The sequence below is a fragment of the Ammospiza nelsoni genome, chromosome 1 (genome assembly GCF_027579445.1).
Source record: "Ammospiza nelsoni isolate bAmmNel1 chromosome 1, bAmmNel1.pri, whole genome shotgun sequence".
NCBI classification, from domain to species: domain Eukaryota; kingdom Metazoa; phylum Chordata; class Aves; order Passeriformes; family Passerellidae; genus Ammospiza; species Ammospiza nelsoni.
The window spans coordinates 84370197-84396483 of record NC_080633.1 but is presented as its reverse complement, the minus strand read 5'-3'; the positions used below and the strand labels follow the sequence as shown (position 1 = coordinate 84396483).

Genomic DNA, 26287 nt, shown 5'->3' with positions numbered 1-26287 from the left:
TAATGCAACAAAACTCCAGCTAAAGGGAGTTACACGTGGCAGCTGGGAGAACATGAAAGGAGCATGCACCTGCAAAGATTAGTGATTTGGAGAAGAGGAAAGACTACATTGAGATTCAACAGGCAGACCAGAAGCTCTAAAAGATGGAAGAAACAGCTAGGCTCTTCTGGGAGTTACCGTGGGCATCCCTTAACAAGGCAAAGGGCTTAAAAAGTGTAGAAACTATTAAAAACAGATAAGGCCATCACTTACATATGAAAAATGTGAACTGTTGTTAGAAGGGGAGTTTTAAGCTTGTTTGACCAAGAGAAAAGCCTGTGAAATCTGAACATGCACAGAGGGTATTGGTCAGGTACCAGATCAAGGCAACAGTTACTGCCACTGCTGAACAAAACTGCCACTTTGGAGCAATGAAGTGCCCTTGGTTCTGTGATTTAGGGAAAGGCAGGGAGATGAACTGTTTTTTATATTCCTTCAGAGAACCTTAATTTCCCTTGCCCTGAATGCAAAGTTAGCCTTTCTTTTCAAACCCTCCCCTTTTCATGTATCACCTCAGTGAGCTGCTTGCACATGCTTATTTTTGTGCCTAGAGTGACACAGAGCTACCCTGTCTCAGGGTCAGGCCCTTGCAAGTCCATCTGTATTAACAAGTCCATGTGTGCTAACAATGTGTTGTGCCTTCACTCTCAGTGAACGGACACAGGGACTTTTCCAGGGACCATTCAGGTATCACTATGATGCCTTGAGCAACATTTTGCACAAATGTACATAGTTCCCCATAGCTGTCAAAGGGTCAGTAGATCTAAATTTAGACCAAGCAGCTGTGTTTAGGTTTGGGGAGGTGCCTTTGAGTGTCGTGCCAAAGCTGTGCACTGTCAATGTCCTCTTTTGAGAAGAGGTCAGAGGATGAAGTGGGGAGGAACCCAGCCATTTCAGCACTTTGGAGGGAATACACTATGAAAATTATATTATCTTGCCTACTTTAAAAACAAATTGCTGTGCAGAGTCTTCTGTGCCCCTCAGATGACACAAGGGAAAAAAACCCCAGGGATATCGAAAGCTTATTTTAGACTAAAGCAAATAAAATACAGTCATCACTTTATGAGTGATAAAGTACATATTCTCTCTGAGGACTGTGAAAAGAAGTTGATGTTGAATTACGAAGCCTGTTTTAGGTCTGTTAACCCTAAGTGCTCAGTTATTTTTCCAGATGCTATTGAAGATTCTTCTTTTTCGATTTTAAAAATATTATGAGAAAGTTTTGCAATCTAAACTGCTGTTTACTTTATCAGAGTGTACTCAACCTTCCAGAAAAAAGAAATCCAAATCTACATCTTCTGGGGAAGAGGCAAAAATTTTTCTACAGAAATCTCAAAGAAATTCTCTGAATATGGACATACCTGATAGCTCCTGAGGGGAAAAATGTCAAGACAATATCAATTATTTCCCACTGTATATCACAGACAATGCTTTGCTACAGTGACCTGCATTACCTCTCTGGCAATCAGTCCTCTATGCTGAAATGGCAAGAAATCCCAAATGATGCTGGCAAACTCGGAAGCACTCAGAGATCTGGATTATTCTGAAAGTCTACAAACTCAGTTTAGTACACATTTTTAAGAGACTTCTTGTCTTTCCTCACTCCTATATTATTTTCCATGCTTGCAGTTTTCCTGATTTTAGCTCAGGAAAAACAAGCACACCTTCCCTTTCCTGAACAGAAGCCATCCTTAACCACACTGTTTCTATGATAAGTCATCCCTGACATTGGATACCTCTTCCGTGAAGCATACAACAACTGTTAAGTGAAATACTGTTTTCTTGGGTCTTTGAGTGCAGTGTTAAGAGAAAAACCTAGATTCCACTAGCTTTCTGTAAAAGATGAAGGAGATAATATTTTAAAAAGATGAGTTTCTCAGAAAGATGTGGAGAAAAATATGTCAGAAGTTAAGACTAAATTTGATATATAAAAGATATTACAGCATCCTACCTAAACTTCCTAACTCTGATCTGCAATCACACCTCATCTGTGATTTGAAGCTATTGAATTTAGGAGTCTCTATTCCTGTCCTGAAGTGTGTGTCCAAAACCAGAAGGTAACTATGCTGCAGAGCTGAAGTTTAGCTGAGTTTCTGGTGCAGGTATCACCATGCTTCCAGAAGAGAGAGGCAATCCACTCAGGTGCAACTTCCTCAAACTCTGAACAATTCTTCAGCAATATCTAAGGCTGGTGAGTGTAAAAGGTGTTTTAAAATTATTTTACATCTCTTGAATCAGTAATCTGACATTTGAAATTCACTGTAAACACAGTCAAGATCACCATCTTCTGATAGTTACAATCACCACGCTGGGTTTCTTACATCAAATGCAAACATTTCCTTAACTTGTATAGAACAACAAATCATCCAAGCCAATACCTTGCTTGGCAGAGCTTCAAGGGACAAGTCTTTCAAAATTATAGTTTTTAAACAGAATATTTTCCAATAGCTCCAATCACTCAACTAAATTGTGACAAGGAGCCCAAAACTGATTATTATGAACATCAGAAACTTATATAATTCAGGTGACAGAAATCACCCCATCAAAACCTTTATTTCTGGATGAGGTATAGAACAGAATAATCCAATAAGGTCTAACTACTGTTCAAACACTCTTCCACTCATTTCAATAGGCCTACCAATTCCTTTAACACTTGTCTACCAGCAAAAGATTTTCACAAAAGCAACTAATGGTTTGAGGCACCCCAACTTCAGATACTAATGAAACTAGATTATCAGAAAACAGATCACCTGGAAAATTCTGATCCACTAAAAAATCAGACCACTGTCTCAAGCTCTGTATCTGAATCTTGGCCATCCAGTCATTTCAGAAGCTTCCTCTGTTTAGCCTGCATGTGCAAGCAGGCATTTGTTACTTCCTCACAAACTCTGTTTGGTATAACCTGTAAGTTGATCAGTAGTGCAGTAGTTAATAAAAAGAACCTATAGTGGCATTTCAAATCCCAGAAACGGTTCAGCTATTGCTTTCCAATCTGCAGCCGAGGGAGACGGTGAAATCCTTGGTCCACTGCAGCACCAGACAGACTGGAAGCAACTGTGTTGCAGTGGAGAGCAATTTTGAAGTATCAAAATTATCTGGGAGCTTAAATCTCTTTGACTTTTAGTAATATTCAGATTTTTAGGACAACCGAGTTTCCCATGGTGGGGTGCTGGCGGGGGTGGAGAAAAAGTAAATCCGCACTGAGAATGCTGTGAAACTTGAGTCCAATTGCAGCCATAGCTGAGAAGGCATTACAGCTTCCCCCTTGTTCCCTTGGCTTAACAGGAAACCTTTACTTATTGTTCCTCTAACTCTTTCCACAAAGAGCAGTCTGGACATATTTCTTCTCTACCCACAGTTGTTTATCTCCTTAGCATCTGTCATGGTCTAGAAGTTTGGATCAACTCCTACACCAGTTGCTATGATGTACTTTTAATTCACTCAAGTAGAAAGGTTTCGAGAAGAGAGAAGAGAAGAGAAGAGAAGAGAAGAGAAGAGAAGAGAAGAGAAGAGAAGAGAAGAGAAGAGAAGAGAAGAGAAGAGAAGAGAAGAGAAGAAGAGCCTCCAACTAATGGGTGCCCTAGGAAGCAGCTAGAAAAAATCCTTGAGAGAGGATTTTTCAAAAAAAAAAAAACAGAGAGAGCACCAAACTGTGATTCTCTGTGTAAGAACAGTTTTTCTTTTGAGGTTCTATTATTTGTTTGTCTGTTGTTTTGAAAGGACAGTTTTAAGAACTGTGCGCAATACAGGTCTAGATCTCTGCTCAGCTTTCATCTCTACAGGCAAGTTCAAAAACATGATCATGGCTCTATCTAGATCATGGCTCTATTTCCTCTGTTGCAGCAGTATTATGAGAGGCCCCTACACTGGTACTGCCTGCATCTCTCCCTTGCATTCAAGGACACAGTGATGGTACAGTTTGGGATTACCTTGAACTATGTGGAAGGCTATTATCTCAAGTTACCAAGCTGGAAACTTTCTGACTTTTTGTCATTTCTCTTCCCTATTTATAAATCTCTCCCTTCCTTCACTCACCTACCCACTCCTGCCTCTCCATTCTGATCTGCTTCTTTGCATTCCTGGAGGTGAAACAAAAGAGCTGCAGTTGTGACACTGCAGTTTCCACATCCTCCTCACTCTGTTATAAAAGTACTCGAAGAGGAAGAAGGGCAAATAATGAAATATAGGAAAGCAGGAAAAGAGGAAGCAGCCAAGAGATAGCAGCCCAACTGAAATGCTAAGAATTATGGAGAAGTGACATAAAGGGAAGCATAGACCAGGAATTATACTTAGGGGCTTAAAAAAAAAAGAGAAAAAAAAAAAGAGAAAAGAGAAAAAGAGAGAGCACCAAACTGTGATTCTCTGTGTGCATCTGGACTCCTCCAAACCTGAACTAACCAGGGGCCCCTTCCTTACCTTCATATCAAAGGCAAAATTAGAAAATAGCCTTTTTTCCTGAAGCTAGCCATGGGGGACAGAGTGGAAGAGTACAGAAAGAAATTGGCTAAAGCAGAGCAGGGATTGCCTAACTGGGCAATCCCGCCTGGCTGGCAGTGGATGGAGCAGACAACCTAGGAAGTCCTTCCACAGAGATCATGTGTCCCACTTGTTCAGAATGAAACTTGGCTGGAGAAGAAAGCATTTAAGATTCACATGAAGGATTTTCTCTTCTTCATTTCCAGGCAAAATAGATACAAAACAGAACATGGACTTCTTTAAGAACAGAGTGGGAACACCAGCTTTGTACACTCTTCCATTTCTTAGGGACTTTTCAGCAAGAATTTGTCTGATAAAGAGCTAAGTAGAAAGTAAAAATGTGAGAAATGACCCTCTATGAATATCACAACACCAACAGTTAGGCATAATTTTTGAGTCAAGCTCCAGTTTTTGTCTTATCTGCTGGCTAACTGAATTTTGTAGTTTCTCAGGAAGATATTGGTCAAATATTGCATGTAAATAAAGACAAGAGTGTTACACAAAGGTGTACTGTGGTACATTTATTTGTTCATCACTGCATGAAAGCTACCTTATTAGAAGAACTGTCAAAACCATTTGGGGCTATTCCCCACAAAAGAGGCTGTCAGGAGGTGATAAGAAATAGGTTTTAGAAAGGTTTCACTTTCTTTGAAATATTCTTGAACAGAGAATATCAGCAGGTTCAGCTCTTCTTCCTGCCATTTATCTGTAAATGAGAAAATATCCTATGGGTCACTTGAGCAGTGTTTATTTCTTCAGCTAAAGTTAATGTAATTTGGGATACGTGGGACTTCCTACCTGCATAGGAAGGAGTTAGCACTATTCTCCAGTGAATGGCAACAGTCCCTGAGATGGAATCACTGTTGGAGACCTGCACTGCAAGTCCCATCCTGCAGCTGTTACTGCTCTCCCAGTTGCCTACAGGTACAGCACCAGTACCTCTAGTCTACAAGGGCAGAGTTTACACAGTGCATTGTTCTTGTACGGCTGGCAATGACCAAGGTGTGAAATACCCAGTAATTTATGTGAGAGGAACTATGACCATTGTGAAGATTTTGCCTAGCTTGTCATATCCTGCCTACTGCAGATACGGGCTTCTGCTTATTTCAGATTTTAGGGGCATGACCTGCCTTCTGACTTTACTGTCCTGGTCTGGTTTTCACTTCAATGGAACCCCTCTTGATGTAGTTCAGCATTTGCAAGGATAAAATTCAGTCGTGTGGCAGCTCAAGAAAAAGAATGTTTTGTTATGTCAAATGAGCACAGTAAGAGAGAACATAGACATGGATGTTCTCCACGGGAAATGGATGTAATTTTTCTATTTGATTTTGGATGAGAAATGTAAAGCAAAAGAGGCATACACAGAATCACTTTTCTGCCAATCCAGTCATAATGTTACTTACTGTTAAACCAGAACAGTTGGAAACAGCTAAGCATTGGGCTCCACTGTAACCCTAGCCATAGGGAAAGGCACAAGCAGTTTGGTTAAGGAACAATACCACAAGGGGATTTTTATGCTGATGTAAACTTGGAAAAAGAGAACATTAAATAGCAATACAAATGGGTAATACTTGATCCAGAACTATTCTCAGTTTCTCATCAATTATTAATAGCATTTATTCTCTAATATTTCTCATTCTCACACTCAGTGTCCTGCTGCTTCAGCTTACAGAGAATTTGATAACAAACAAAATTTTACAGCCTGAAATGGGGGCAAGGCACTGGATGCAGACTGAGAAAATCTAGGTTTAATTCCTAGCTTAGTGACAGACTTCCTGTGTGGCCATGGGAAAGGCATTTAATCCATCATGTGCCCTTACTTCCCTATCTGCAGAGTTTTCAATTCTTTTTAAATGGGGATAAGCCTTTTTTCTTTTTTTTCTTTTTTTTTTCTTTTTTTTTTTTTTACGGGGAACTCAAAAGCCATTTTGCTGCTTAGAGTGATTCCTTTATTCAGGTACATGCCTCTCAAGTGTCCTAACTCATAAAGCTGAAATATAGTCATGCACTGGTGATCCTCTTGGTATGTGTTCCACAGAAGATTAGGGACCATGAAGCAGGCAGAAGTTGTAGCTCCAAAAAATTATATAATTTACGTAGTTGTGAAAATGCTACTCATAGTCTGTGATGCATCCTACAGAATTATACAGAGGTAGAATTACTGTCCAGTCTAATAAACCTTGGTTCTACCATAAAATACTTGATAGCAAATGCTTGGAGCCCTCAGCCAGTTCTTCCTTATCCAGGATTGTTCAAGATCAATAAGTAAACTTTGTCTTCCTCAAACTGATGCAGAATCAGGAAAGACATTTTATTTTTCCTCAACTGATCTTTTCTCATGCTATCACTCTGTTCCAAGAGAGATGTAAAAATCTCAAAGACAACTACCTCAAGGAAAGAAAAAAGCATAAGCTGTTTAATATTCAAAGCAGTTTTTAATTATCCTCCACACTGAGGCCAGCATGGCAAAATAATCAGTGGTCAGAGAAAGGAGAGAAAAGAGGGGCTCAGCCTGTACCTCTGGTGTGGGAAATGACCTAAAACCGAAAACCCTCATCTCCAGTTCAGTTGCATAGTGCTTCTTACATGTTCAGTTATGAGGTGCAAAAACTCACTCCACAACCACATTATTAGAGTATTTTTTCTCAAATGTAAAAGATCTTCAGAAGCATCTCAGCATAAAGAAAAGTCTGGACCAGAGTATGGATTTGATATCCTGAAATTTGGGCTTCTGTCCCTACTTTATCTTCACCTGCCCAGCCTCCCAAGATCAGCCTCACTCACTTCTGTCACATCAGCACCAGGCTGAAATTTCACTCACTGCACTGGTACAACCCAGGATTTCTGCCGTTCCAAATCAGGCACAGAGCTTGGAATCAGCCCTCCTCTTTTTCCAGAAGTACAAGTGATACAGTAGATTGCTCCTCTGTACTAAGATCTGGACTAATTAGAAGTCAGGAAACTAATTATTTCCTGATTCTCCAAGTGATCTAATAATTCACTGACAATATTTATTTTATTCCCTCATGTACAATCACCAAATCATTAATTTATTTACTTTTACCTGCCTTATATTTTTCAATCTTATTTTTCAAGCTGAAGAGATGTGGTTTAAAACAAAGTTGAGTACTTTGAACCACACCAATCCCACTGCACCCTGGAGAAGAACACACAAGACTGTTTTGCTGCATCTGTTAGAAAAACAAATTTGCTCTCGGGTCTCCAGAATATTGTATATGGTTTAGATTGCACAGCAGAATTGATTACATTTCATTCTGCCCTACCTTACACTTACCTTGGCTAGAACTTGTAAAGCTTAATTAATCAATTATGTGTATATATATATATATAGCCTTAATTAGACTGTAAATTCTTTGGGGTATTCTGTTGATGTTTGTGCAGTGTTTAGAGTAACAGAGGTTCTTTTCCAGTAGCCCTGTGCCACAAAGTAAAATGAGAATCAAAAAAAAAGTCCCAACAAAACAACTGGAAAAAAATGGCAGTAGAAAAAACCTAAGCTTAATTCACTCCCTTTGCCAGTCTGATACCAACAGCAAGAGCTAAAATTGACAAAGGACACACAATTATATTCAACCAGAACAAGATCTGTGCTGTGAAAACTGGTGCCAGGCATTCAGAGGGCGATCAAAACTTGGTCTCCTGTAAGGGTTAATGATCTATTCAGACTATCATTGTTGGCATTTCCTGCCATCTCAGCATTTATGGAATATTTGAAAATGTCTAGCATGCAAAGTTTCTGTCAAACTTCCTCTCTGCTCCTAGTCGCGTGCCCTAGCCAGTATAAGTGCCTTTTACTTGGAAGAATCTTTTTAAAAGCATCTGCCCAGTTTATGTTTAAAGTCCTCTTCAAATATTCCAAAGGATAAGACATTGCATTGTGTTTTCACCAAATATGATGGATTCTCAGGGTAGAAACAAACAAATGTGTGTCCTAATGTGCCGTAACATATCAGGAAACCTTCTTTCCCATGAACTACCAAGTTGCAGCTCCTTGCTGCTACCAAGGCAGAGAGAGTACATCAGCAGTGCCCAACCCAGGGTTCATAAAGCACCTAAATTTTATACTAACACCCAGACAGTATGGTAGGACTAAGTGTGAGGCAAATGGAAAAATGAAAAAAATCTGTGACTGGTGAATGATGCTTTGTTCATTTAGAAGAGAGAAAAAGTCAACTTTGAATCTGAAGTTACTTGTCCAACACAAAAATATAAAATTTTAATGGCTGATTATTTCTGAGCACATAAAACACTCAAATCTCCGTAATCCAAATATTCTACTTGAAGGCCTTTGGACTCTTGCAAACTGTTAGTCATCAGGATTGTCACTTGCATTAGAGTGGTTCTAAGAAATCTCCTTGCCACCTGAATAAATGAAGTATGGCTCATCCACAGCTTCAAATTTCTTTACCTCAAATTCATCATGGAGTCCCAGGAAAGCTGGTGTGAATCACAGGCTTACACCTTCAGGGTAAGGTGCTTCTCAAGTGTTTTAAGAAGAGAACGTTAAAAGTTTCATTTTCTACTGTCATGTGTTTTGTTAAATGAATGTACAGTGCCTGTCAGTAAGGCAGGATGGTGGCATGCTGCAGAAACCTTCCCGGCAAGTCTGCTGAAACTAGCTTCTGCTGATGCAAATGTGCTATTTGCTAGAGCTGCCCATGGCTATCTGATTAACTCCCATCCTATGCCTGAGCGTGAAAAACACAACCCGCAGCCCAAAATGTGAGGATCACTGTGTTCTCAGGAAGTAGGCAACTATTTGTGCTCTGTCTCACTGAGGGCAAAAAAGAGGAGTGAAAAAACCACCATTGCAGAGAAAACATGAGTTCTCACACAGGAAGGCAGGGGACTGCATTGTGCTCAACTAGCCTGGTGTTTGTGAGGAGTTATATCTCGAACTTACCTGAAGCTCCCCAAGATGTGCATAAGGAGATTCCCTGAATACAAATTGCTTTCTGGGACAGAAGAGCAGAGCGGTCCATCACTACCTTTATTACACTGGTACTTTTGACTGTGCTTTTGTATTTGTCAGCTCAAACATCTCAAAGAAAGTTATCAAGTTAGGCATGCATAGGCTTTCAGTAGAAAACTGTATCTCAAATGAGAGATACAAGATATTACATCTGCATTTTCCATTAGATTATGTCAATATGTCATCCATCTCTCCCTCTGCTGTGGCTATTATATGCCCCCCAAAGCTTCACTATGCAGTCATCAATTTGGTATATGACTGCAAAAGAATCTTCTGGAGAAAAACATTTCATGAATGTTTCCCTGTCTCTTCATTACAGACCTTACTTCTATAATACTGCAAGGAGTTAAGTAAATAGAGCACCTGAATGCAAGGAGGAATAGCACTTATGAGCTGCAGGGAAGAATCCTCAGGACTCATGTACCCCTGACTGCTAAACCAGTAGGGGCAGGCAGGAGAGCCTTTTCAGGCAAAGAATGCTGACAAGAAGACTTGGGAGCATGGGTGTTTCCCCCCCTCATTTCTCCATCTCCCTCTATCTTCATGAACTCCTTGGTGGTCCTTCTTGTTCTATGACCTTCACAGCTGCCTTGGCCCAGCCACTTTACACAGACTACAAAAGCCACAGTGGGTACAAGCGGATCTTCCTCAGCTGTTACCCACTTCCCAAATGGAATTTACAGTTAGGTTTCTTATAGGGATACAGACAAGCTAGCAGGAACTAACCTTTTCCTCTTTTAGGTTTGAAAAAAATATTTTTATGGCATGTGTTTATGTTGCAGAGTATATGTTTGCTTGGTCTAGAGAAGAAGGAAAAGCTCAACTTTCAAGATAAATGTTCTTTTGCATATGTGTACTGTTTTTACAGAGACATAAACACAGAGGAACTTGGTTTTGCAGGCACATAATTTTGTGTGCTGACAGACACGTATTTGTATGTACATATGTGTATGTGTGTACATGTAAACATGCAAAGGGGAAAATACAGAATAAATGCGTCCTGATGGCTGGAAAATACATGGTCATTTCAAATTTCAAAGGGAGTATTAAAGAGAACAAATGAATTATAAAAAGCTTTAGAAATGAAAAACATATTTGCATTATCTTCTAAACACCAAGGCCTGTATCATGTATGGTATAAAACAGTCTCTTTCTTTGAACAGAGGAAAGAGCTTATTATTAATGCTTATACTGTACAGCAAATGTACAGACTCATTAATGTGTGATTACAGAATAAACAATATCAGACTTCTCTAGTCTGTTTTGCAAGGAAAAAAAGAATTCCACTTAACACCACAATAAGCCCATTACAGGATACCAATTTTACTAGGATCTACTAGCAATGTAGTGGCAAGATTAAACAAATGTGATACTACAACAAAGGTAATGCCTCATTACCATTATTCCACCCTCATATATTTCATGTGTTGGGCTCCAAAGCCACTGAAGCCTTTTGCTAGCACAATTATCATTTCTCATTTTTACTTCTACTTGCCATTATGTGGACAAATGGGCAGGAAACTCAATCCCTTCCCAGAAAAGCCCAGTTCCCATTTGACTTCTAGATAAATTGTTGTAGATCCACACCTGCAGCAGACAAAGCTCCAGTGACCATGCTGGCCATTAAGGCTTCCCCACCTCCTTTCCACCATCCAGCCACAGGAGGTGCCAGTTACAAATGGAACAAAAAAGAACAAACCCTGACTCAGAAAGGAAGGGCCATATGAATGGGGAAGGGATGTTCTCACTTCTTTGCTCATGGCTGCAATCTGAGAAAACTGGGAGGGGTGCTTTGCTTTGGAAAGACAGAGACATTTACAGCCTGAATTGTGAATAACAGCCAGCTAGAGGTCAGAGTATAGATGGATCATGCACAATTTGACACTTCCCTCAGTCTCATTGATGTTTTTTCTTTGCAAACCTGGACACAAAACCCAAGCACCCATAACAAGGCAAACATACTTGTCATAGCAAATTCTACGGGTGCATGTGTTGTTTTCCCCTGAAAATAAATTTTCTTATGGAAAGAACTGGAAGATGTATCTGAAATGCAGATGCAGCATGAGGGGTGCAGAAACAGTGTTCCTCAGTTCACAGTCCCCATTTTGGTGCTAATGAAACCATCCTGCTTCAATGCCAACCACTACCACCACTTCCGAGCATTGCAACACATATTACCAGCAGGAAAAAACAGGTTCCATAACTTGGCCCATATAATGCTGAGGTGCACACTACTGTGAATGAGAAGGGACAGATCTCCCTCCAAAAAACCCCTAAGCCACTATGAAAAATCAGAACACAAAACTCTTAGCTTAGACAAAAACCCCCAAAACTCAAAAACCACCAAAGATTTGGGAAGTTCAAATCCATAACAGGGATGTTGGCTGATCACAGCTTCTTACAAACACAGGATGCTTCTAAATGATGAAATATAGAGAATGAATATTTCCTCTTCTATTAATTGCAACACAAGCTGAAAGTGTCACCAACTGCGCCAACTTTAGTTCAAACCCACCTTTTCATTGCATTAAACATTTATGTTGTTACTTAATCAGCAGGGAGGGCAAAATCATGTGCAGATACTCTGTTATATGAAGGAATTAGCAATTTATTCTAAAGATCTCAGTTATTAATTTTTTTTAAGGATGTGTCAGGGAACAAGTGAGTTTCTCATATCATTCCATGAAATAATCTAGACGTTACTGAAAACTCTGGTAAGAGCCACTTCCTCAGAAGTAACATTTCCAGGGTAAAAAAAAAGTTCATGTGAAAGTTCTCCTTACCCTTCAGTTTCTTCTCCTTTTTTTTTCCCTCCTTTTTTTTTTTTTGTCTTTAAACTCTGATATGTGGCTGGGAAGAGTGGAAGTTAATTCATGCTGTCATATTTCTCCATTTCTGCTACATTTATTGCACTTCTCAAGCTAGATAATTTTGGACTATCTTTGAGGGAAGAGAAACAAGAAAAATGGAATGTGAAAAATAAAGAGGAAAATATGTGCCTAAACTTTTCTTTTTAGATCAGGCTTGTTTTGGCTGGAATTCGAGAATAATTCTGTGCTTGCTCTGCCATTTTTTTTTTCTCCAATCCTTCAATCAGGTTCTTAATTCAGTTTTTAGGTATGGATTTTGCCATGTTAGGATTGTAATCGCATTTTCATCAATGGAGTATGAGTTACTTACTCCCAAAAATCCTATTCAGTGCCTGTGATGTCACTATGGCTAATGGTGAAACGATAGATTAGATACCTTCTTGGGATCTCTTTTTATGCAGGCAACTTAGACACCTAAATGCTTCTGAGAAACATGACCCTAAACTGCAATACAAGAACTGGGCATTATTCCTAACTTCAAGATGTGTAAAAAAAATAAATAAGCACACACCAGGGTTACTTTAGTAGGAATTGTGTTCCTGCATGTGCACCTTTTTAACACAGAATCCACACAGAATCTATGGTTGAAGAAGGAGACGAGAGGGAGGGAGCAGCAGGATGTCTTGCATTGCAGGCTGAGGTCTAGCCTGCTTTTGGGCTGCTGTTCTGCTCACTTGTTCAGGGAGTGAGCTGGATGAGGCATGACAGTTTCCAATAAGCTGTGTCTGGAAGCCAAAATCCCGGGACACTAGCGGATCCACCTTCACAAGTTAACAGCTTCCTGTGGTCCCACATCACCACCATAAATGACATGCTAAGGGTAAGCCTGCACTGGTGCCTATGTCACACCTCTCTACTGCCTGCCAGGCAAAGCTTTTTCCTGAGAGGCTCTCTGAGGCTTCAAGAAACCTCACATAGTGAACTCAAAGGAAAAGGTTTGGGAACAAACCTCTGCCCTGCTGCAATGATTGGTGTTCACTCCTGGCTTTAGGACTATAGCTCCAAAAAGGAGCTCTTCCATCCCCTCTCTTTATCATAAAGGGCTTTTTCTACATTGAAGAAAACTGTGGAGGCATGGCTGCACTGCACATCCTTCCTTGCAAATCTCAGATGTGGTGGATCAAGCCAGAGTGACACTGTGTTTGCACATTTTACTATGGGACAGAGCCCAAGAAGTTCATCTGAGGGGAAAGCATAGCTGCAAGTCCTCTGCAGCCAGAAACCATCTCTTCCCAGGGAGCCACCAGAGCAGAAGCTGAAATTACAGAAATGTGAGGAGTGGCTGAACAAGACCAAAAGATCAGCTGGTTCTGAAACATCACCTCTGTAGGGGCAAGTAGTTCCTGCACTGTGCCTCATTACAGCAGTTAAGTTTTTGGTAAGGCTACAGTCAAGAGCACTCAGGGTGAGAGAAAACTTGCTCAAGGTAAAAAGCAAGCCTACAACAAAGACTAAGCAAGAATTAACACAGAACAGAGGGGTGGCTTGTGTCAGGAGATGAATCCAACCTTTTGATGAAGAATTATTCCCTTAAAAATCACCTGAATTTTTGAAAACTGCAGTTACAGATGTCCTCCCCAGCTTAAAATATGCCCACCTTCCAGCCAGAGCATGGTGTTTCTGAGTTGAGCTGCAGCCACTGCTGAGATCCTGCTAGATAAATTTAACTCCTGAGCTAGAAGGGGTCTTATCTCTGAGGCACATCTCTTCTGCTCAGATAAAGAGAACTTCCTCTCACTGCAGTTTAGATCAGCAGACTCAATCTCTGTACCTAAAGCCACACAGCTAAACACACTGCATCTCTCCTATTCAAGCAATGTGTGCCACTCTCCAACGCTGAACAAACAAAAACTTGCACAGCTCCCAGGTTTTTCCTGACTTTTGTGCTGATGTTATCTTCTGAAAACACAGCTTTACCCAGCAGGTGCTCATGAAACAGGCTGCAGCTCCACAAGCTACACAGCTCTGGAGAAATAGGAGAAAAAAAACATAACTTCAGGACCTCCTGCAATATCATGTTGCCACACAGTGGCAACACAAATCATGCTGCTGTCATGTTTCTGAGTAAAAGAAATCCTCACAAAACGAAATAAAAATCATTGTAAAAATACAACTCTTTTTAGGATCAGTTCTGTTCTCAAGGCTTTGATTTTGTCATGTGCTATAGTTTCATCAAGAGGGCAGATTTTTACATGCCTGATCTGGCTTTGCATGGACAGGTTGAGAGAACTGAACTGATAATGCAGCACAGCCTACACTGGGGCTACAGCAGCTCTGTTTTCCAGGCTGGGTCACCCTTACTTCCACAAATTTCTTGCAAGTTTATTCTGAAAATGTTCACCCTCCATTACTTGCAGCAAGCATTTTTAAATTTGATAGAGGAATTCACCTTTAGTAATAGGACATTTTTCCATTTGCCTTTGTGCACATTTTTCCAAGTCATTACATAGATCAGAGGTTGTCTCTTGGCACAACAGGAAATTCCCAATGGCCCCATATACCAGGCTCTTCTGCACCTTCTGTTTCACACTATGCTCATGCAAAATATTCCTTTGAAGGCTGGAATATAACTTATATCCTGTATAGCACATTTAAGGGCATTCATGAAATTTGTCACATGACTTCTCCAACTAAACCATCCCCATCCTCTTCTATACAAATCCTTATAAGAGTTTTGCAGGCAAAGCTAAAATAATCCCGACAAAAATATCTCCTGCATTCTTCTTAAAAAAATATACATCATACTGGCAGGCTCTCAGAACATACAATACCAGTCGATACTGGGGACTGTTACTTTGGGGTTAGAAATAGGGGCTTCAGACCAAACAAGAGGGGAGATTCCTGACTTCCTTATTTTTAAAAGTTCCTAAAATATTTCAGCTTCAAGTTTTTCAACTCCTTCAGAAGCCTCCTCAGTTGGACTTTCAAGCCTTGTCTCATTGTGGAGGGTTAAAGATAATTTTCAAAGCTCCCCAAACCATCTCAAAACAAATTTTCTCTCTGCTCTCATGGGGGCTACATCAGGTGAGACAACAATTATCACTGATAATTTACAAAGGCTTGTCAGTTTCTACACACTTCCAGACCTTTGAGTAGTAGAGATGTCCATCTGAAACCTGAGCAAATAAAACATATTACACAGTCCTCCAGGTTATTTCAGCTCTTGGAATTTGGTTCCCTGAATGTCCAGGCATACACATGCCACACTTTATTACTCATACACAAGACACTGCCTTCATAGCCACTGAACACCCACAAGGAGGAGTGTGCAAATAGCTCCAGCAGCCTTTTTCTTCAGCTCCTTTTCCTGCCCAGCAGAATTACCAGGGCACCAGTGCACTGGACCTGTCTGAACCACAGGGCCGATTTTGCAAGCTGGGGTGGGGCACTTCCCCTTTTGTCTTTCCTCGCTTTTCCCCTCCGTCTGCTGCCTTTCCACACTTCTACTCTGTCTCCACCCAGCTGTGTGTGAGTTGCAGTAGATTTATGTAATAGCAATGGTTGTGGTTGCCTGTGGTGGCCCCTCAGCAATTCTTGTGCCCGTGATCTCAAATGGTGGAGCTCCTTTTAAGGAAATAAAGTAGCAAAGCTTCTCAGAGAGGGGACACTAGCCTGCATCAGTAAGTACCTCCTCATGCAGGTTACAACCTCTGAATGCCCATGGCTGAGAGGGAGGACCCCAGGGTGTGAAGGCAATGCCAGGGTCCCAGTGATGCCAGACACCAAAGCCTGCAGGTACACAGGCTTCTGCTTCAATAATTGAGTTGTGAGAGGGACAGAACATCATCATTTGGTATTACCCACTGGGAGAGAAAAATGTCCAAAAAAAAATCTTCCTTTTAATGTTGCTTCTCATACCTATTTATTTTAAACAAATAGACTTTATAATTTCATATGAATCTTGTCTGTTTTCTACTGATGTCTATGATCACCCTGACTGGTTACTTTGGGTATACTCTGTCAATTGTTTGACAGTTTCAACCCAATTTTGTGAGATGAATTCTCCCCACCTCTGAAAAAGAAGATCTCTATACATTATTTGTTCCAAGCCCAGACTGTAATCTGTGACTGCAGTGGAAACATTTCACTTCTGTCTTAGAAGCCTATGGTCATCTGCAGCACCAGACAGCTATCTGTGCAGAAATGGTGAGCCCACAGCCTCCTTCTGAAGCCACTAACACTGTGAGAAGTTAGAAGAGGTTTTTTTTTTATCCATTCATGGCCACCTATGGAATTAGCAGTTATGGATAAAGAAGGCCCGGCCTACCTTTCCAGACAAATGCCACCACTGCAGCAAAGGGCTCTTTCTCCATGAAGTAGGATTTGATCTACAGATCACTGAGTCATTAACTTCCCACACATGTATAAGGATACAGTCTCAGAGCACAAACAGCCCTAAATTGCAACTGTTTACCACACACAGGATGTTCAGTACTGATCATCCACAAAAGGTGCATACAACGTTTAACCTGAACCTTGCAGAGACTGAGAATTATCAAATGATATTTCCAATAGGGTACCATGAGAAATAGGGCTGTTCAAAATAGGCTGCAAAGCCACTAATTCTTAATGGAATGGACTTCCAGTGGATTTCTAAATAACTCAGACCAAGATTTCAAAAGTATATTTAGGAGAGATGATAAAAGAGAGTCTCCAGAGCCCTAAAGAGCTGTGAAAATCTCACACTTTGCTGAAAATGTTCACTGTGTCTTCTAGAGAAACTATCTGTAGAGCACATGGGTGAAAAGAACAAGATTAAAATAATAAAATGTTATAGGTGTCAGATCAGCCTGAGAAGTAAATTTGGGGTGGAGAACAGGACAAGGAAGGAAGAAGATCTAGTGGAGAGAGCAGCAGAAATTAAGCATGTAGAAGGAAGCTGCTCAACACATAGTGGCTTTCTGGGGGTTGCAACATTAAAATTATAGTAAGCTCATCAAGGAAATGAAGAGTCTTGATGATGACCAGAACATCTCTTCCAATATGTTTCTGCTTTGCTGTGCTACTTGGGGTTATTACTAGAAACTGTTGATGACTTTACTTCCATAAATTATCCTTTCAGACCTGTTGATCATTGGTCAGAAGAAACCCATGTTTTGGGCATCCCCCCTGCCTGGGGACACAAATCAAAACATACATTTCATGATCCCCTGGTACCTCCTTTATGAAATTTGCACCCTCTATAGTAATTTTAAATGATAATTCAAAAACTAAAGGCAACCAATAAAATCTGGCAAGTAGAGGCCTTCAACACCTTCCTTCTCAGAGCAGGAGAAATATCTCCAATGTTTCTATCAGCTCTGTAGCACCACATTAAAGTCTCAGTACATGTTTGGAAGAAGCACAAAAAGAGATTTTTAAAAACACATGGAAGAGTAGAGCCTATCTTTTTTTTTCTAAAAATAGCTTATTTCCTGTAATCTTTGACCTTTGAAATGCTAAATTGATAAAAAAGGTAATTAAACTTTTGACTCCAGGAGTCAAATAATGAAACATTTTTTCATTAAATGTTACTACAAATCTGAGTATGCGAGTTGTCAATTCAACATTTCTATCTCACAGACTGATTAAAGCTAAAAAAAGACTTCTCACCTAATTTCAGTAGGATGAGGTAAATATTTATTCTTTTCATTTAAAAAACTTGCAATTCCCATTGTTACCTCTATAGCCCTACATATACAAAAATATCCTCCAGAATGTAGAGACTTCATTAAATGTCTGACTCAAATTCCTTGATGTATTTTGCATGGACAGCTGATCTCTCAGGGTGTTACAGGTTAAGTGGAATGCATTGTAAACCCTATGTTGAAATAAATCCAAATGCTAGGGGATTCCCTTTTGATGAAAGAAACAGATGGGACATTAGGAAAGTCATACAGGGAGAAATTCTTGGCTGGCCATATCTGTTCATGCAGGGCCTGTTGGTTACCACAGGCCACAGTCTAGCTCCCACCTGCCAAATACACACAGATAACATCTGGGTCTTTACAATGCTCTCCTGTCTATCTGTCAACCTTCAAACTAATTTTTCAGATCATTCTTGTCTACCTAAGTTTGGTGATGACTAACAGTGAAGAACAGATCTAGGGACATGGCAATGACAGTGTTGTACTAAACACGAAGCCTGTCTACGCTTCCAGGCCACTACCTACATAGGAAGATAGCCCTCTTCACCCCTAATACACCTATAGGATCATGTAGGCCAAACACCACTCCTAAGGTATTATTTTATTCCTAAATTGAAGATCCAGAATGTGAACAGTAATCATATGGCTCCTGATATGCCTGGGGCATATATTCAGATCCTCTTTGTAAAAAGGAAGAATTAATTTTTTAGTATACTGTTTTCAGAGAGCTAGCTTAAAGTTAGTAAAAAGGAGCAATAGAAGAGGTAAAAGTGCATGCAGCTTTAAAGAAAAAACAAATATTGCAAGCATTGGAATTGATACCTACAGATCATCCATAAGGCAGAGTATTGTGAATTGTCTTTGTTTCTGTTGGCTATGGTAAATGTCTCACTACAAGGTATGGCCCTTATAAACAAAAGACCTATGGGTAAAGTGGCTGGAGAAAAAGTGTTAATGTCAGAGCATGGTAAATCTTATTTATTGCTGAGTAATGAGAATAACAGATGGAACTTATTTAGAATATGTGTACGTGTTGATATATGACTGAACTGTTGACAGAATCACTACATCGTCAGCAAATATGAAGTTCAACTTTGCTGCACCTTCATGATATTTGTATGTACATCAAAGAAAATTCAACATAATGAAAAATCGTGTTTGGGTTTGAACAAAGAATTTAAAACTTTAATTTTTGACTCAGGGCTTAAATATTTAGTAGGCTTAGTTACTGTGGTAGAAAGATGACACAACTCGTTTTGCTGAGTCGATAGACAAGCAGTTAATGAAAGATTTTGTCCAAAGATCTTTGGACTGAAAAATAAATCATTTAATAAGTGATTCGATTGTTAAAAAGCATTTTTAAATATTATTTTTTCCATAAAGTATGTCAATATGTATCTAGGAGCTGAAATTTTTGCTCACATTTTTGATAAGAGGGGATCAAATGATAAATAGAATGAAGATGCATGAGATGATGCACTCACTACTAGCTTGTGCTGGAGTTTGGGAGTAGGTTCTATTCCTAATGCTGACACCATCCTTGTGCATTATGCTGAATTAATTATTTTGCCCTCTGTGCCTCCCTTTCCACCTAGTATCCTTTACTGGATTTCCCTAGACTATTAATATTTAAAGGCACTTGCAATCTTTCTGTAAATCGTCCACCCTGACCCTTACTCTTACAATAATGTTAGAATGTAAGAATAATGAACAATACTTGTATTCGTGGGTTAACACTTGTACTTTGATAGTCATCCCTTTACAGAGCTATTTTTATCACATAGGACATTTCTCACAGCATTCTGGGAGTCACTGTGCTTTTTTTCCCTCTTTTCCTTTTTTTTCCCTATTAGTTAACAGGCATGATGCTCAAGTAATATTTAGTCTTTTTAGTGCACCACGTGGGAGCTGGTGCATACAGTAGTCATCAGCATTGCTAGTCCTTGGTGTGAGTCTGAGATCCCTAAGAATAATCAGCATTTTGCACAATCATCTCTGGACAAAAATTCCAACCCAACAGACTTCATCAATTGTGGATTTTTATCTAAAAGATAAGTGTTTCCCAAAGTTCCCAAAATCAGAGATAAATGAAGATCAAATATTGGAATCTCAAATATATAAATACTATGTGTGTTCTAATATGTATTTCTGAAGAAATCTGAATAGGAGATAACACAGTAACATTCAAGATAGCATTCAAATTAATAACAAAATAATAATAAAAATACTTGAGCATTTATTGAATTTTTATGAAATCTGACTTCATATAATTTTGACCTGGACCCACATATTTCATTCCATTTCCTACACAGAATGAAAACTCTCTTTCCTGAGGAGAATATCAAGCAAAAGTCATGGTAAGAAGATAAAAAGTAGGATCTTTATAAGTTCTCTGCAGATGAAGATGCCTTTCCCAAAAAAAAGGTTGCATAAAAAACACTATGCACTCGAAGAAGATGGAAAGGCACAGGACCTGCTTGTTTACCAGTATGTGAAAAAGTAATTTAACATTTTTGTTATATCATCTACTAGTATTTCTTATTAGATTGTATTTGTTATCTTACCCAAGATTCTGTCATTCTTAGAACTCTGCTGACCTCCAGTACTAGTTGAAAGGTCCTCTGGTATAGGCATAGGTTCATCTGGATCATCAGGGACATCACTAGTTGGAGGACTTTCCTTTCCTAATAGTGAGGAAAGCATCAGTTAGATTGTCATTGTTGGAGTAGCCTCATTTTCAAATAATACCATAAGAGGAACCACAAACCAAAAAAAACTTACAAAACCCCTAAACACTACTAAAACATGGTATTCTTAGGACCCAACCCCACTCCCGCAAAGAAAACGTCTTAGGAATACAGGGGAATAATATTTTTTAAAAGAATGCATATCAATGTCTGTGAAAAATTTACTGAGTATGGATGCACAGTTATTAGTCTTACCATTCTGGATATTTGTGAGATATGTATGTTTTCCAGCTGCTATGCTCAGAAGGTCCAATTTAGCCAACACAGACTGACAGATTATAAAGGTTATCAAATGGACATCCTTGGTAAAAAAATCTTCTTTCTTCCACAACTTCTTGAGAACACATCTGGATTTGCTTCAAAGACATAGGGAATTCTAACCCACAGGTATTCTGGGGCTCCAAATGAACTACCTCAAATAAAGTTTTATCTTCAACTGAAAACTCAGCTACAATGCCAGCAAGCTTCACTAATGCCCCTAGATCAAGTTCTGGCTGGTCACTGTAGAAGTAGTGAAATGCCTGTAACTATCAGGACTTCTTAAACATGTACCATTAGCAGACTTCAAGGATTTTATTGTCTTCTATTTGCAAATAGTAAACAAACCTGAACATCTTGAGTACACAAGGCTTTGCAGAGGCAAACAGGTTGGTGCTTTAAAACACTGTAGATATTGTGGAACTGTTTTAGTGCCAAACACAATACAGTAAGAAAAAAGAACTCTCTTGCTAAGTATTGTGCTTCCAGAAATTGTGAGGTTTCTTGATTCACCCCTCAGTAACAGCATACATCTCCTGCCCATAGTACTATCACTGTCTTGCAGAACTTTCAAAATGACTGCATATATCCCTAACAAAAGCATGCTTGGAAACATCTACTGAAGGAATTATCTAAGTGATTAATTTCATTGACTATTACTAAAATACTGGCCTTTGCATTAATAGCAAGGAACAAAACAGGCCCAGAGCAGAATTCAAATGCAGTAATGTTCACATAAGACCCTTGTCTCGAAAATGGAGATGTTACCAAATTACATTGATGAAATCTGTTTGACATCCTGTGGCAATTGGCACACCAGTAAGGGCAGTAATTTTATGGCACACAGCCTTAACAAATTTGTGGGTTTTTTCCTAACGAGGATTCCCTCATTAAAACACAAACATCAATTAAACCTTAAACACTTACCAGAAATGGAAAAACTAAACCAAATATACCTTACTTTAGTGACAGCAGCTTAGTGGTGCCAGTTACGGACTTGATCTGAATGAAGTGATTGGTTTCCTCCCTGCCTCCTGGATGGATCAAAGCATTGTGTTTTCCCATCTATATTGATCATGATGGGGAGAAATGATAGGTAGTTTTAAATCATCTTCCAAAAGAGCTGTTTTGAGTTGTTGGCACAGACTTGTTTAAATGAATTAAATGAGTATGTGACTGCATTTCTTAATGACACACCTATGAAACTGCGGAATAATTGCTGAGCAGGAGTTTTGAGAGCTTCATCAGGTGAACTATCCCAAACTGCAGCCAGAGGACTCCAGGGTGTTGAAGAAACAGCTCTGCACTGGCAAGAGGATTAACTAGATGATTTAATAAGGTCCCTCTCATACCCAGCTTCTGTGGCATATTCTTAAATGGGCAAAATCACACCCACTGGATATCAGTGAAAGAGCAAAGGCAGATTGCATAAATGGAGAAGAGGGAGCATGAATTTTAAAGCAAAGAAAAATAAAAGCAGGAAGTAAGTGAATTAAATTTTTTTACCATTAACAATTTAACTCCTTATTAAATTATTTCTTCAGATTCCTGGGATGTAGGGAACTTACAGAACTGACAGCAACTTTCCATTGCAAGTCCTAACCTGCCAAGTTGAGGCATCTCTTACAGATAAAATGCATAAGTGAGGAGAGACAGCTGAAATATTTCAGTTTGTTCAACATATTTTGCCCCACACAAAATGAAAACCAAAAAAACCCAGAGGTTTAATAAGAGGGCAAGCAACAGCCTGGCAGCTTTCTTTACATTACACATAAGTTAACAAAATTTGTTAAAAAGTAACAGTAATCCAAAGCTACCTGCATCTTCCAAGGATGAAACAGCACTCCCAGTTACAACAATGGATGTTGATGCTTTGACTGAGTCTAGACTGAGAAGAACAATTATCCTAAAAAGCTGAAAACTATGTATGATTACAAACCAATATAAACTCATAATACCAAAACTATGGGAAAACAGATAACAAAATAATATCTTTATAAGCATGTTATTAGGCATCCTACAATGTAGTCTGGGCAGGATTTGAAGTCAGAGCAGTCCTTTTGGAATGGAAACCTGTTAGCAGAAGAATACATTTGCAGTGGGGAGCTCTTTGGTTCACTAAATGGGTATCAGTCTTCTACTTGTTAAATTAATAGCAGTTTGCCCAGGTGGTATGAATCAGGCTCGCCTCTTGGACTTGGTGGGGTAGAAGCTGGAGATCAGGTCTGTTTCCCTCTTTGCAGAAGACTGCAGTTAAGAAAACTTATAAACTTGTCTTTAATGACCCATTTAATATAATTTGATTTCTTCTTGTTACTCATGATTGAGAAATCCCTACATGCAAAAAGACAGGACAAAAATAGTGGATTTTAAATAGATCCATTTATTGAGCTCTGTCTCTTGGATTCTAGAGCATCGTATTTGTATTTCATGCCTTAACTACATCTGAATCATTACACCATGGAAAGCTCATTACTGCATGGCAATCTTACACATACACGATCTCAACAACATTCTTTTTCCACTGAATTTAGAAATGGAAGGGTAGTGGGGGAAGGTGGGAATGCTTTCCATTTTAATTTCAAACAGACGTGCCCAGAACAACAACTGGTCAAAGAAAAAGGAGCTAAACCCCACCCCAATACCTAGTGGCCAGTACTGGGGAAAATTATTCAAAAGTCACATAACAGAGCAAAGTATCTTAAGAAGTAAAGTATAAAAAAAATAATCTAATCTTGGGGTCTAGGGGGTGAGTTTTGGGTTTCTAAATTAATTATTATAAAAAGCCACCTTAGCTGTGGAATTGAAGTTCTGTTTCTGGTACTGCCACTGATTTGCGTTGCTCTTGGTTAACTCAAAAATAGAAAGAATTACCACTTCAGGCTGTATCAAATGAAAGAATTACCACTGCACCACTGTATCAAATATTCCTTTATACCAATCTGCATCTCTGTAAGATGGTCTTAAATTTTCTACACTGCCATTTCTGTATAAAAATAGTCAAAGAGCCTAACCTATCAGTGATGCTTGGCTAAACCGTCAACTTCTCTCTATTTGAGTTTCCTCATCTCTGCCCTAAAAATATACCTGAAGCCATAAGGAAAGAGAGGGAGGGGAAAAAACTGCAATAAAGTTCAATAAGGTTTTAGTATCTTTTATTTCTGTCAAAGTCCTTAGCCTTTACATGTTCCTTTAGCATGTGCATCCAGATCTGAGAGTGATTCAGTTCATGCCAGAATGGTGCTGCTGGTGCTACGATTGTTGAAAAGAAAGCCAGGGCAGGATGTATTATAGAAATCTCATTCCCTCTCCTTTGAAAAACTAATGTTGTGTGTGTGTGTGTATTTAATATTGAGGGTTTCTTCTTCCTGCTTTTGCAGAGTGCAGCACAGCCTGATTTGTTCTAGGAGATCTCTTAATGTTAGATGTGGAAACATTTGTACCGTTTTTTCACCTTCCTTAACTGTTAGACCCTAAAACTGAAAAAAAAAAGAGAAAAAAAAAAAGAAAAAAAGGCAGGAAAAATACTGCTTGTTAAGTGAGATATTATCTGTGTTTTCTGACTCTCTTGTATGGGTGCCGGATACCATTTGGTTAAATGTATGTCAGCTCTCTCCTCATTTCAGAACTGCAACTGCTTGTCTCATGAAATATCACTTTCAGGAGAAAAATAAAAAGTGTGAACTCTGTGCTAGTCACACAGTATTTCAGTTCCTCTAGGAGTCAGCCATGCCTGGATTCCCCGAGGTGGGAATGCCTGTGTGCATGCAGGGTTTGGCTCACTCACGTTAGTTTTACACTCTCCTGGCCTGGCTGGTCGCTGCCACACCTGAGTCAGCTGCAGCTGCATAGAGCACATGGCTGCAAAACACCACATTTGAGCTGGGGCAACTGTTTCTAGAGACCTTCTTTATTTCTGGGTTGAAAAGCAAAACAAAAAGACCTGAAGAAATCCACCAAACCAAGTTTATTTTTTAACTTATATTTTTAAAAAACCCAACCAAGTGTGCTCCTGAAGCCCCCTAATTCCATAGGCCCACAGAGCCAGATATACCTGACGAGCAATACTCATAAAACAGGAGAAATAAGTAAGTGTTTTACAGTTGTCAGGACAATCTTACACTCCTGAAACTGCAATTGTTTAATTGGTTCCCAACATATAGCAGAGTTCCCCTCATCATGCTAGGAAGCATCCCAGAAGCATGTAGAAACCAAGGAGAATATACAAGGGGAAAATTCCTTTCTGTATTCACCTATGAGAAAGAAGGAGATAACATCCCTGTACCTTCAGATCCTCTACTGAGGTCTAGTAAGAGCTTATGAAGAGGCAGTATCTGTGGAACCTAATCTGACAAACTCTCATTTCCAGAAGGTGAGTCCCCAAATATCTCTTACCATAAATGAAAGTAAATTAGGAAGTTCTTTCTTTGGCCATAAATCCAGCTAACAACCCAATACAAGTCACAGCCTTTACTCACAGAAAGTACCAGATGCTCAGTGACAGAAATGGCAGGAGAGTTCAAAGCACAATTTAATCAGTTTGTGTAGGTCTCCCTCTTATCAAAGGTAACTTTCTTTTTCAAGAAAACCCTCTCTCATTGAAGAATAGTACTATTGCATGATATGCTAGAAAAGCTAAAAGGCACAGCAAAATACTACAGTGGTTCAACTACAAAAACTTTGAGAACTACAAATTATAGATATACATCTATTATGTATATATTTACATTTATAGATATACATCTATTATGTATATATTTACATATATACAAGCATTCAAAATGGCAAAGGTTCTTGTAAGATTTCTCTCTGAAGGGGAGAGGCAGGCCACAAGGAATGCAAAGTGTTTGCTCTACCAATCCAATCCTTGACTCAAGGCAGCATCTCCCCTGCTGCTACTCTTCATGTCAAAAGAAAAACAAGCAATGCTCTAGTAAGAAGTAGCAGGTGTGAAGCTCAAATTCACACCGTTGTAAAGAATACCACAACAGTTAGGTGGGGGTATCCAGGGTAGCCTGTGCTGCTGCAGAGGAAGAGGAGGTCAGCGCTCCTCCCCATAAGAGCTCATGCAAGCAGGGAAGGGTTTCTGCAGCAGGCAGAGGAGCTGGATTCAAATCATGGTGCCTCCCATTGCTCCAGGCAGATCCAAAGTGAATAAACAACTAAACTCCACTACTTTTTCTGCTAAGGCCACAAATGCTCCAGGAACTGCATAAGACAGATTTTATTTCATTTACAAATTGGTTCAACCTGCAACAAAGCAGTGATGTGTAAGTT

At 39.4% G+C, this 26287-nt stretch overlaps 1 protein-coding gene across 4 annotated transcripts in view; it reads right to left on the bottom strand.

Moving 5' to 3' along the window:
- IKZF1 (IKAROS family zinc finger 1) overlaps positions 1 to 26287 on the bottom strand; it is a 68077-nt gene that overhangs the window by 28640 nt on the left and 13150 nt on the right. For all 4 annotated transcript variants that reach the window (XM_059477972.1, XM_059477981.1, XM_059477990.1 and 1 more), the window contains exon 3: positions 20570 to 20689. In XM_059477972.1, coding sequence (XP_059333955.1) covers positions 20570 to 20689 — 120 coding nt within the window. The remainder of the gene's footprint in view (positions 1 to 20569; positions 20690 to 26287) is intronic.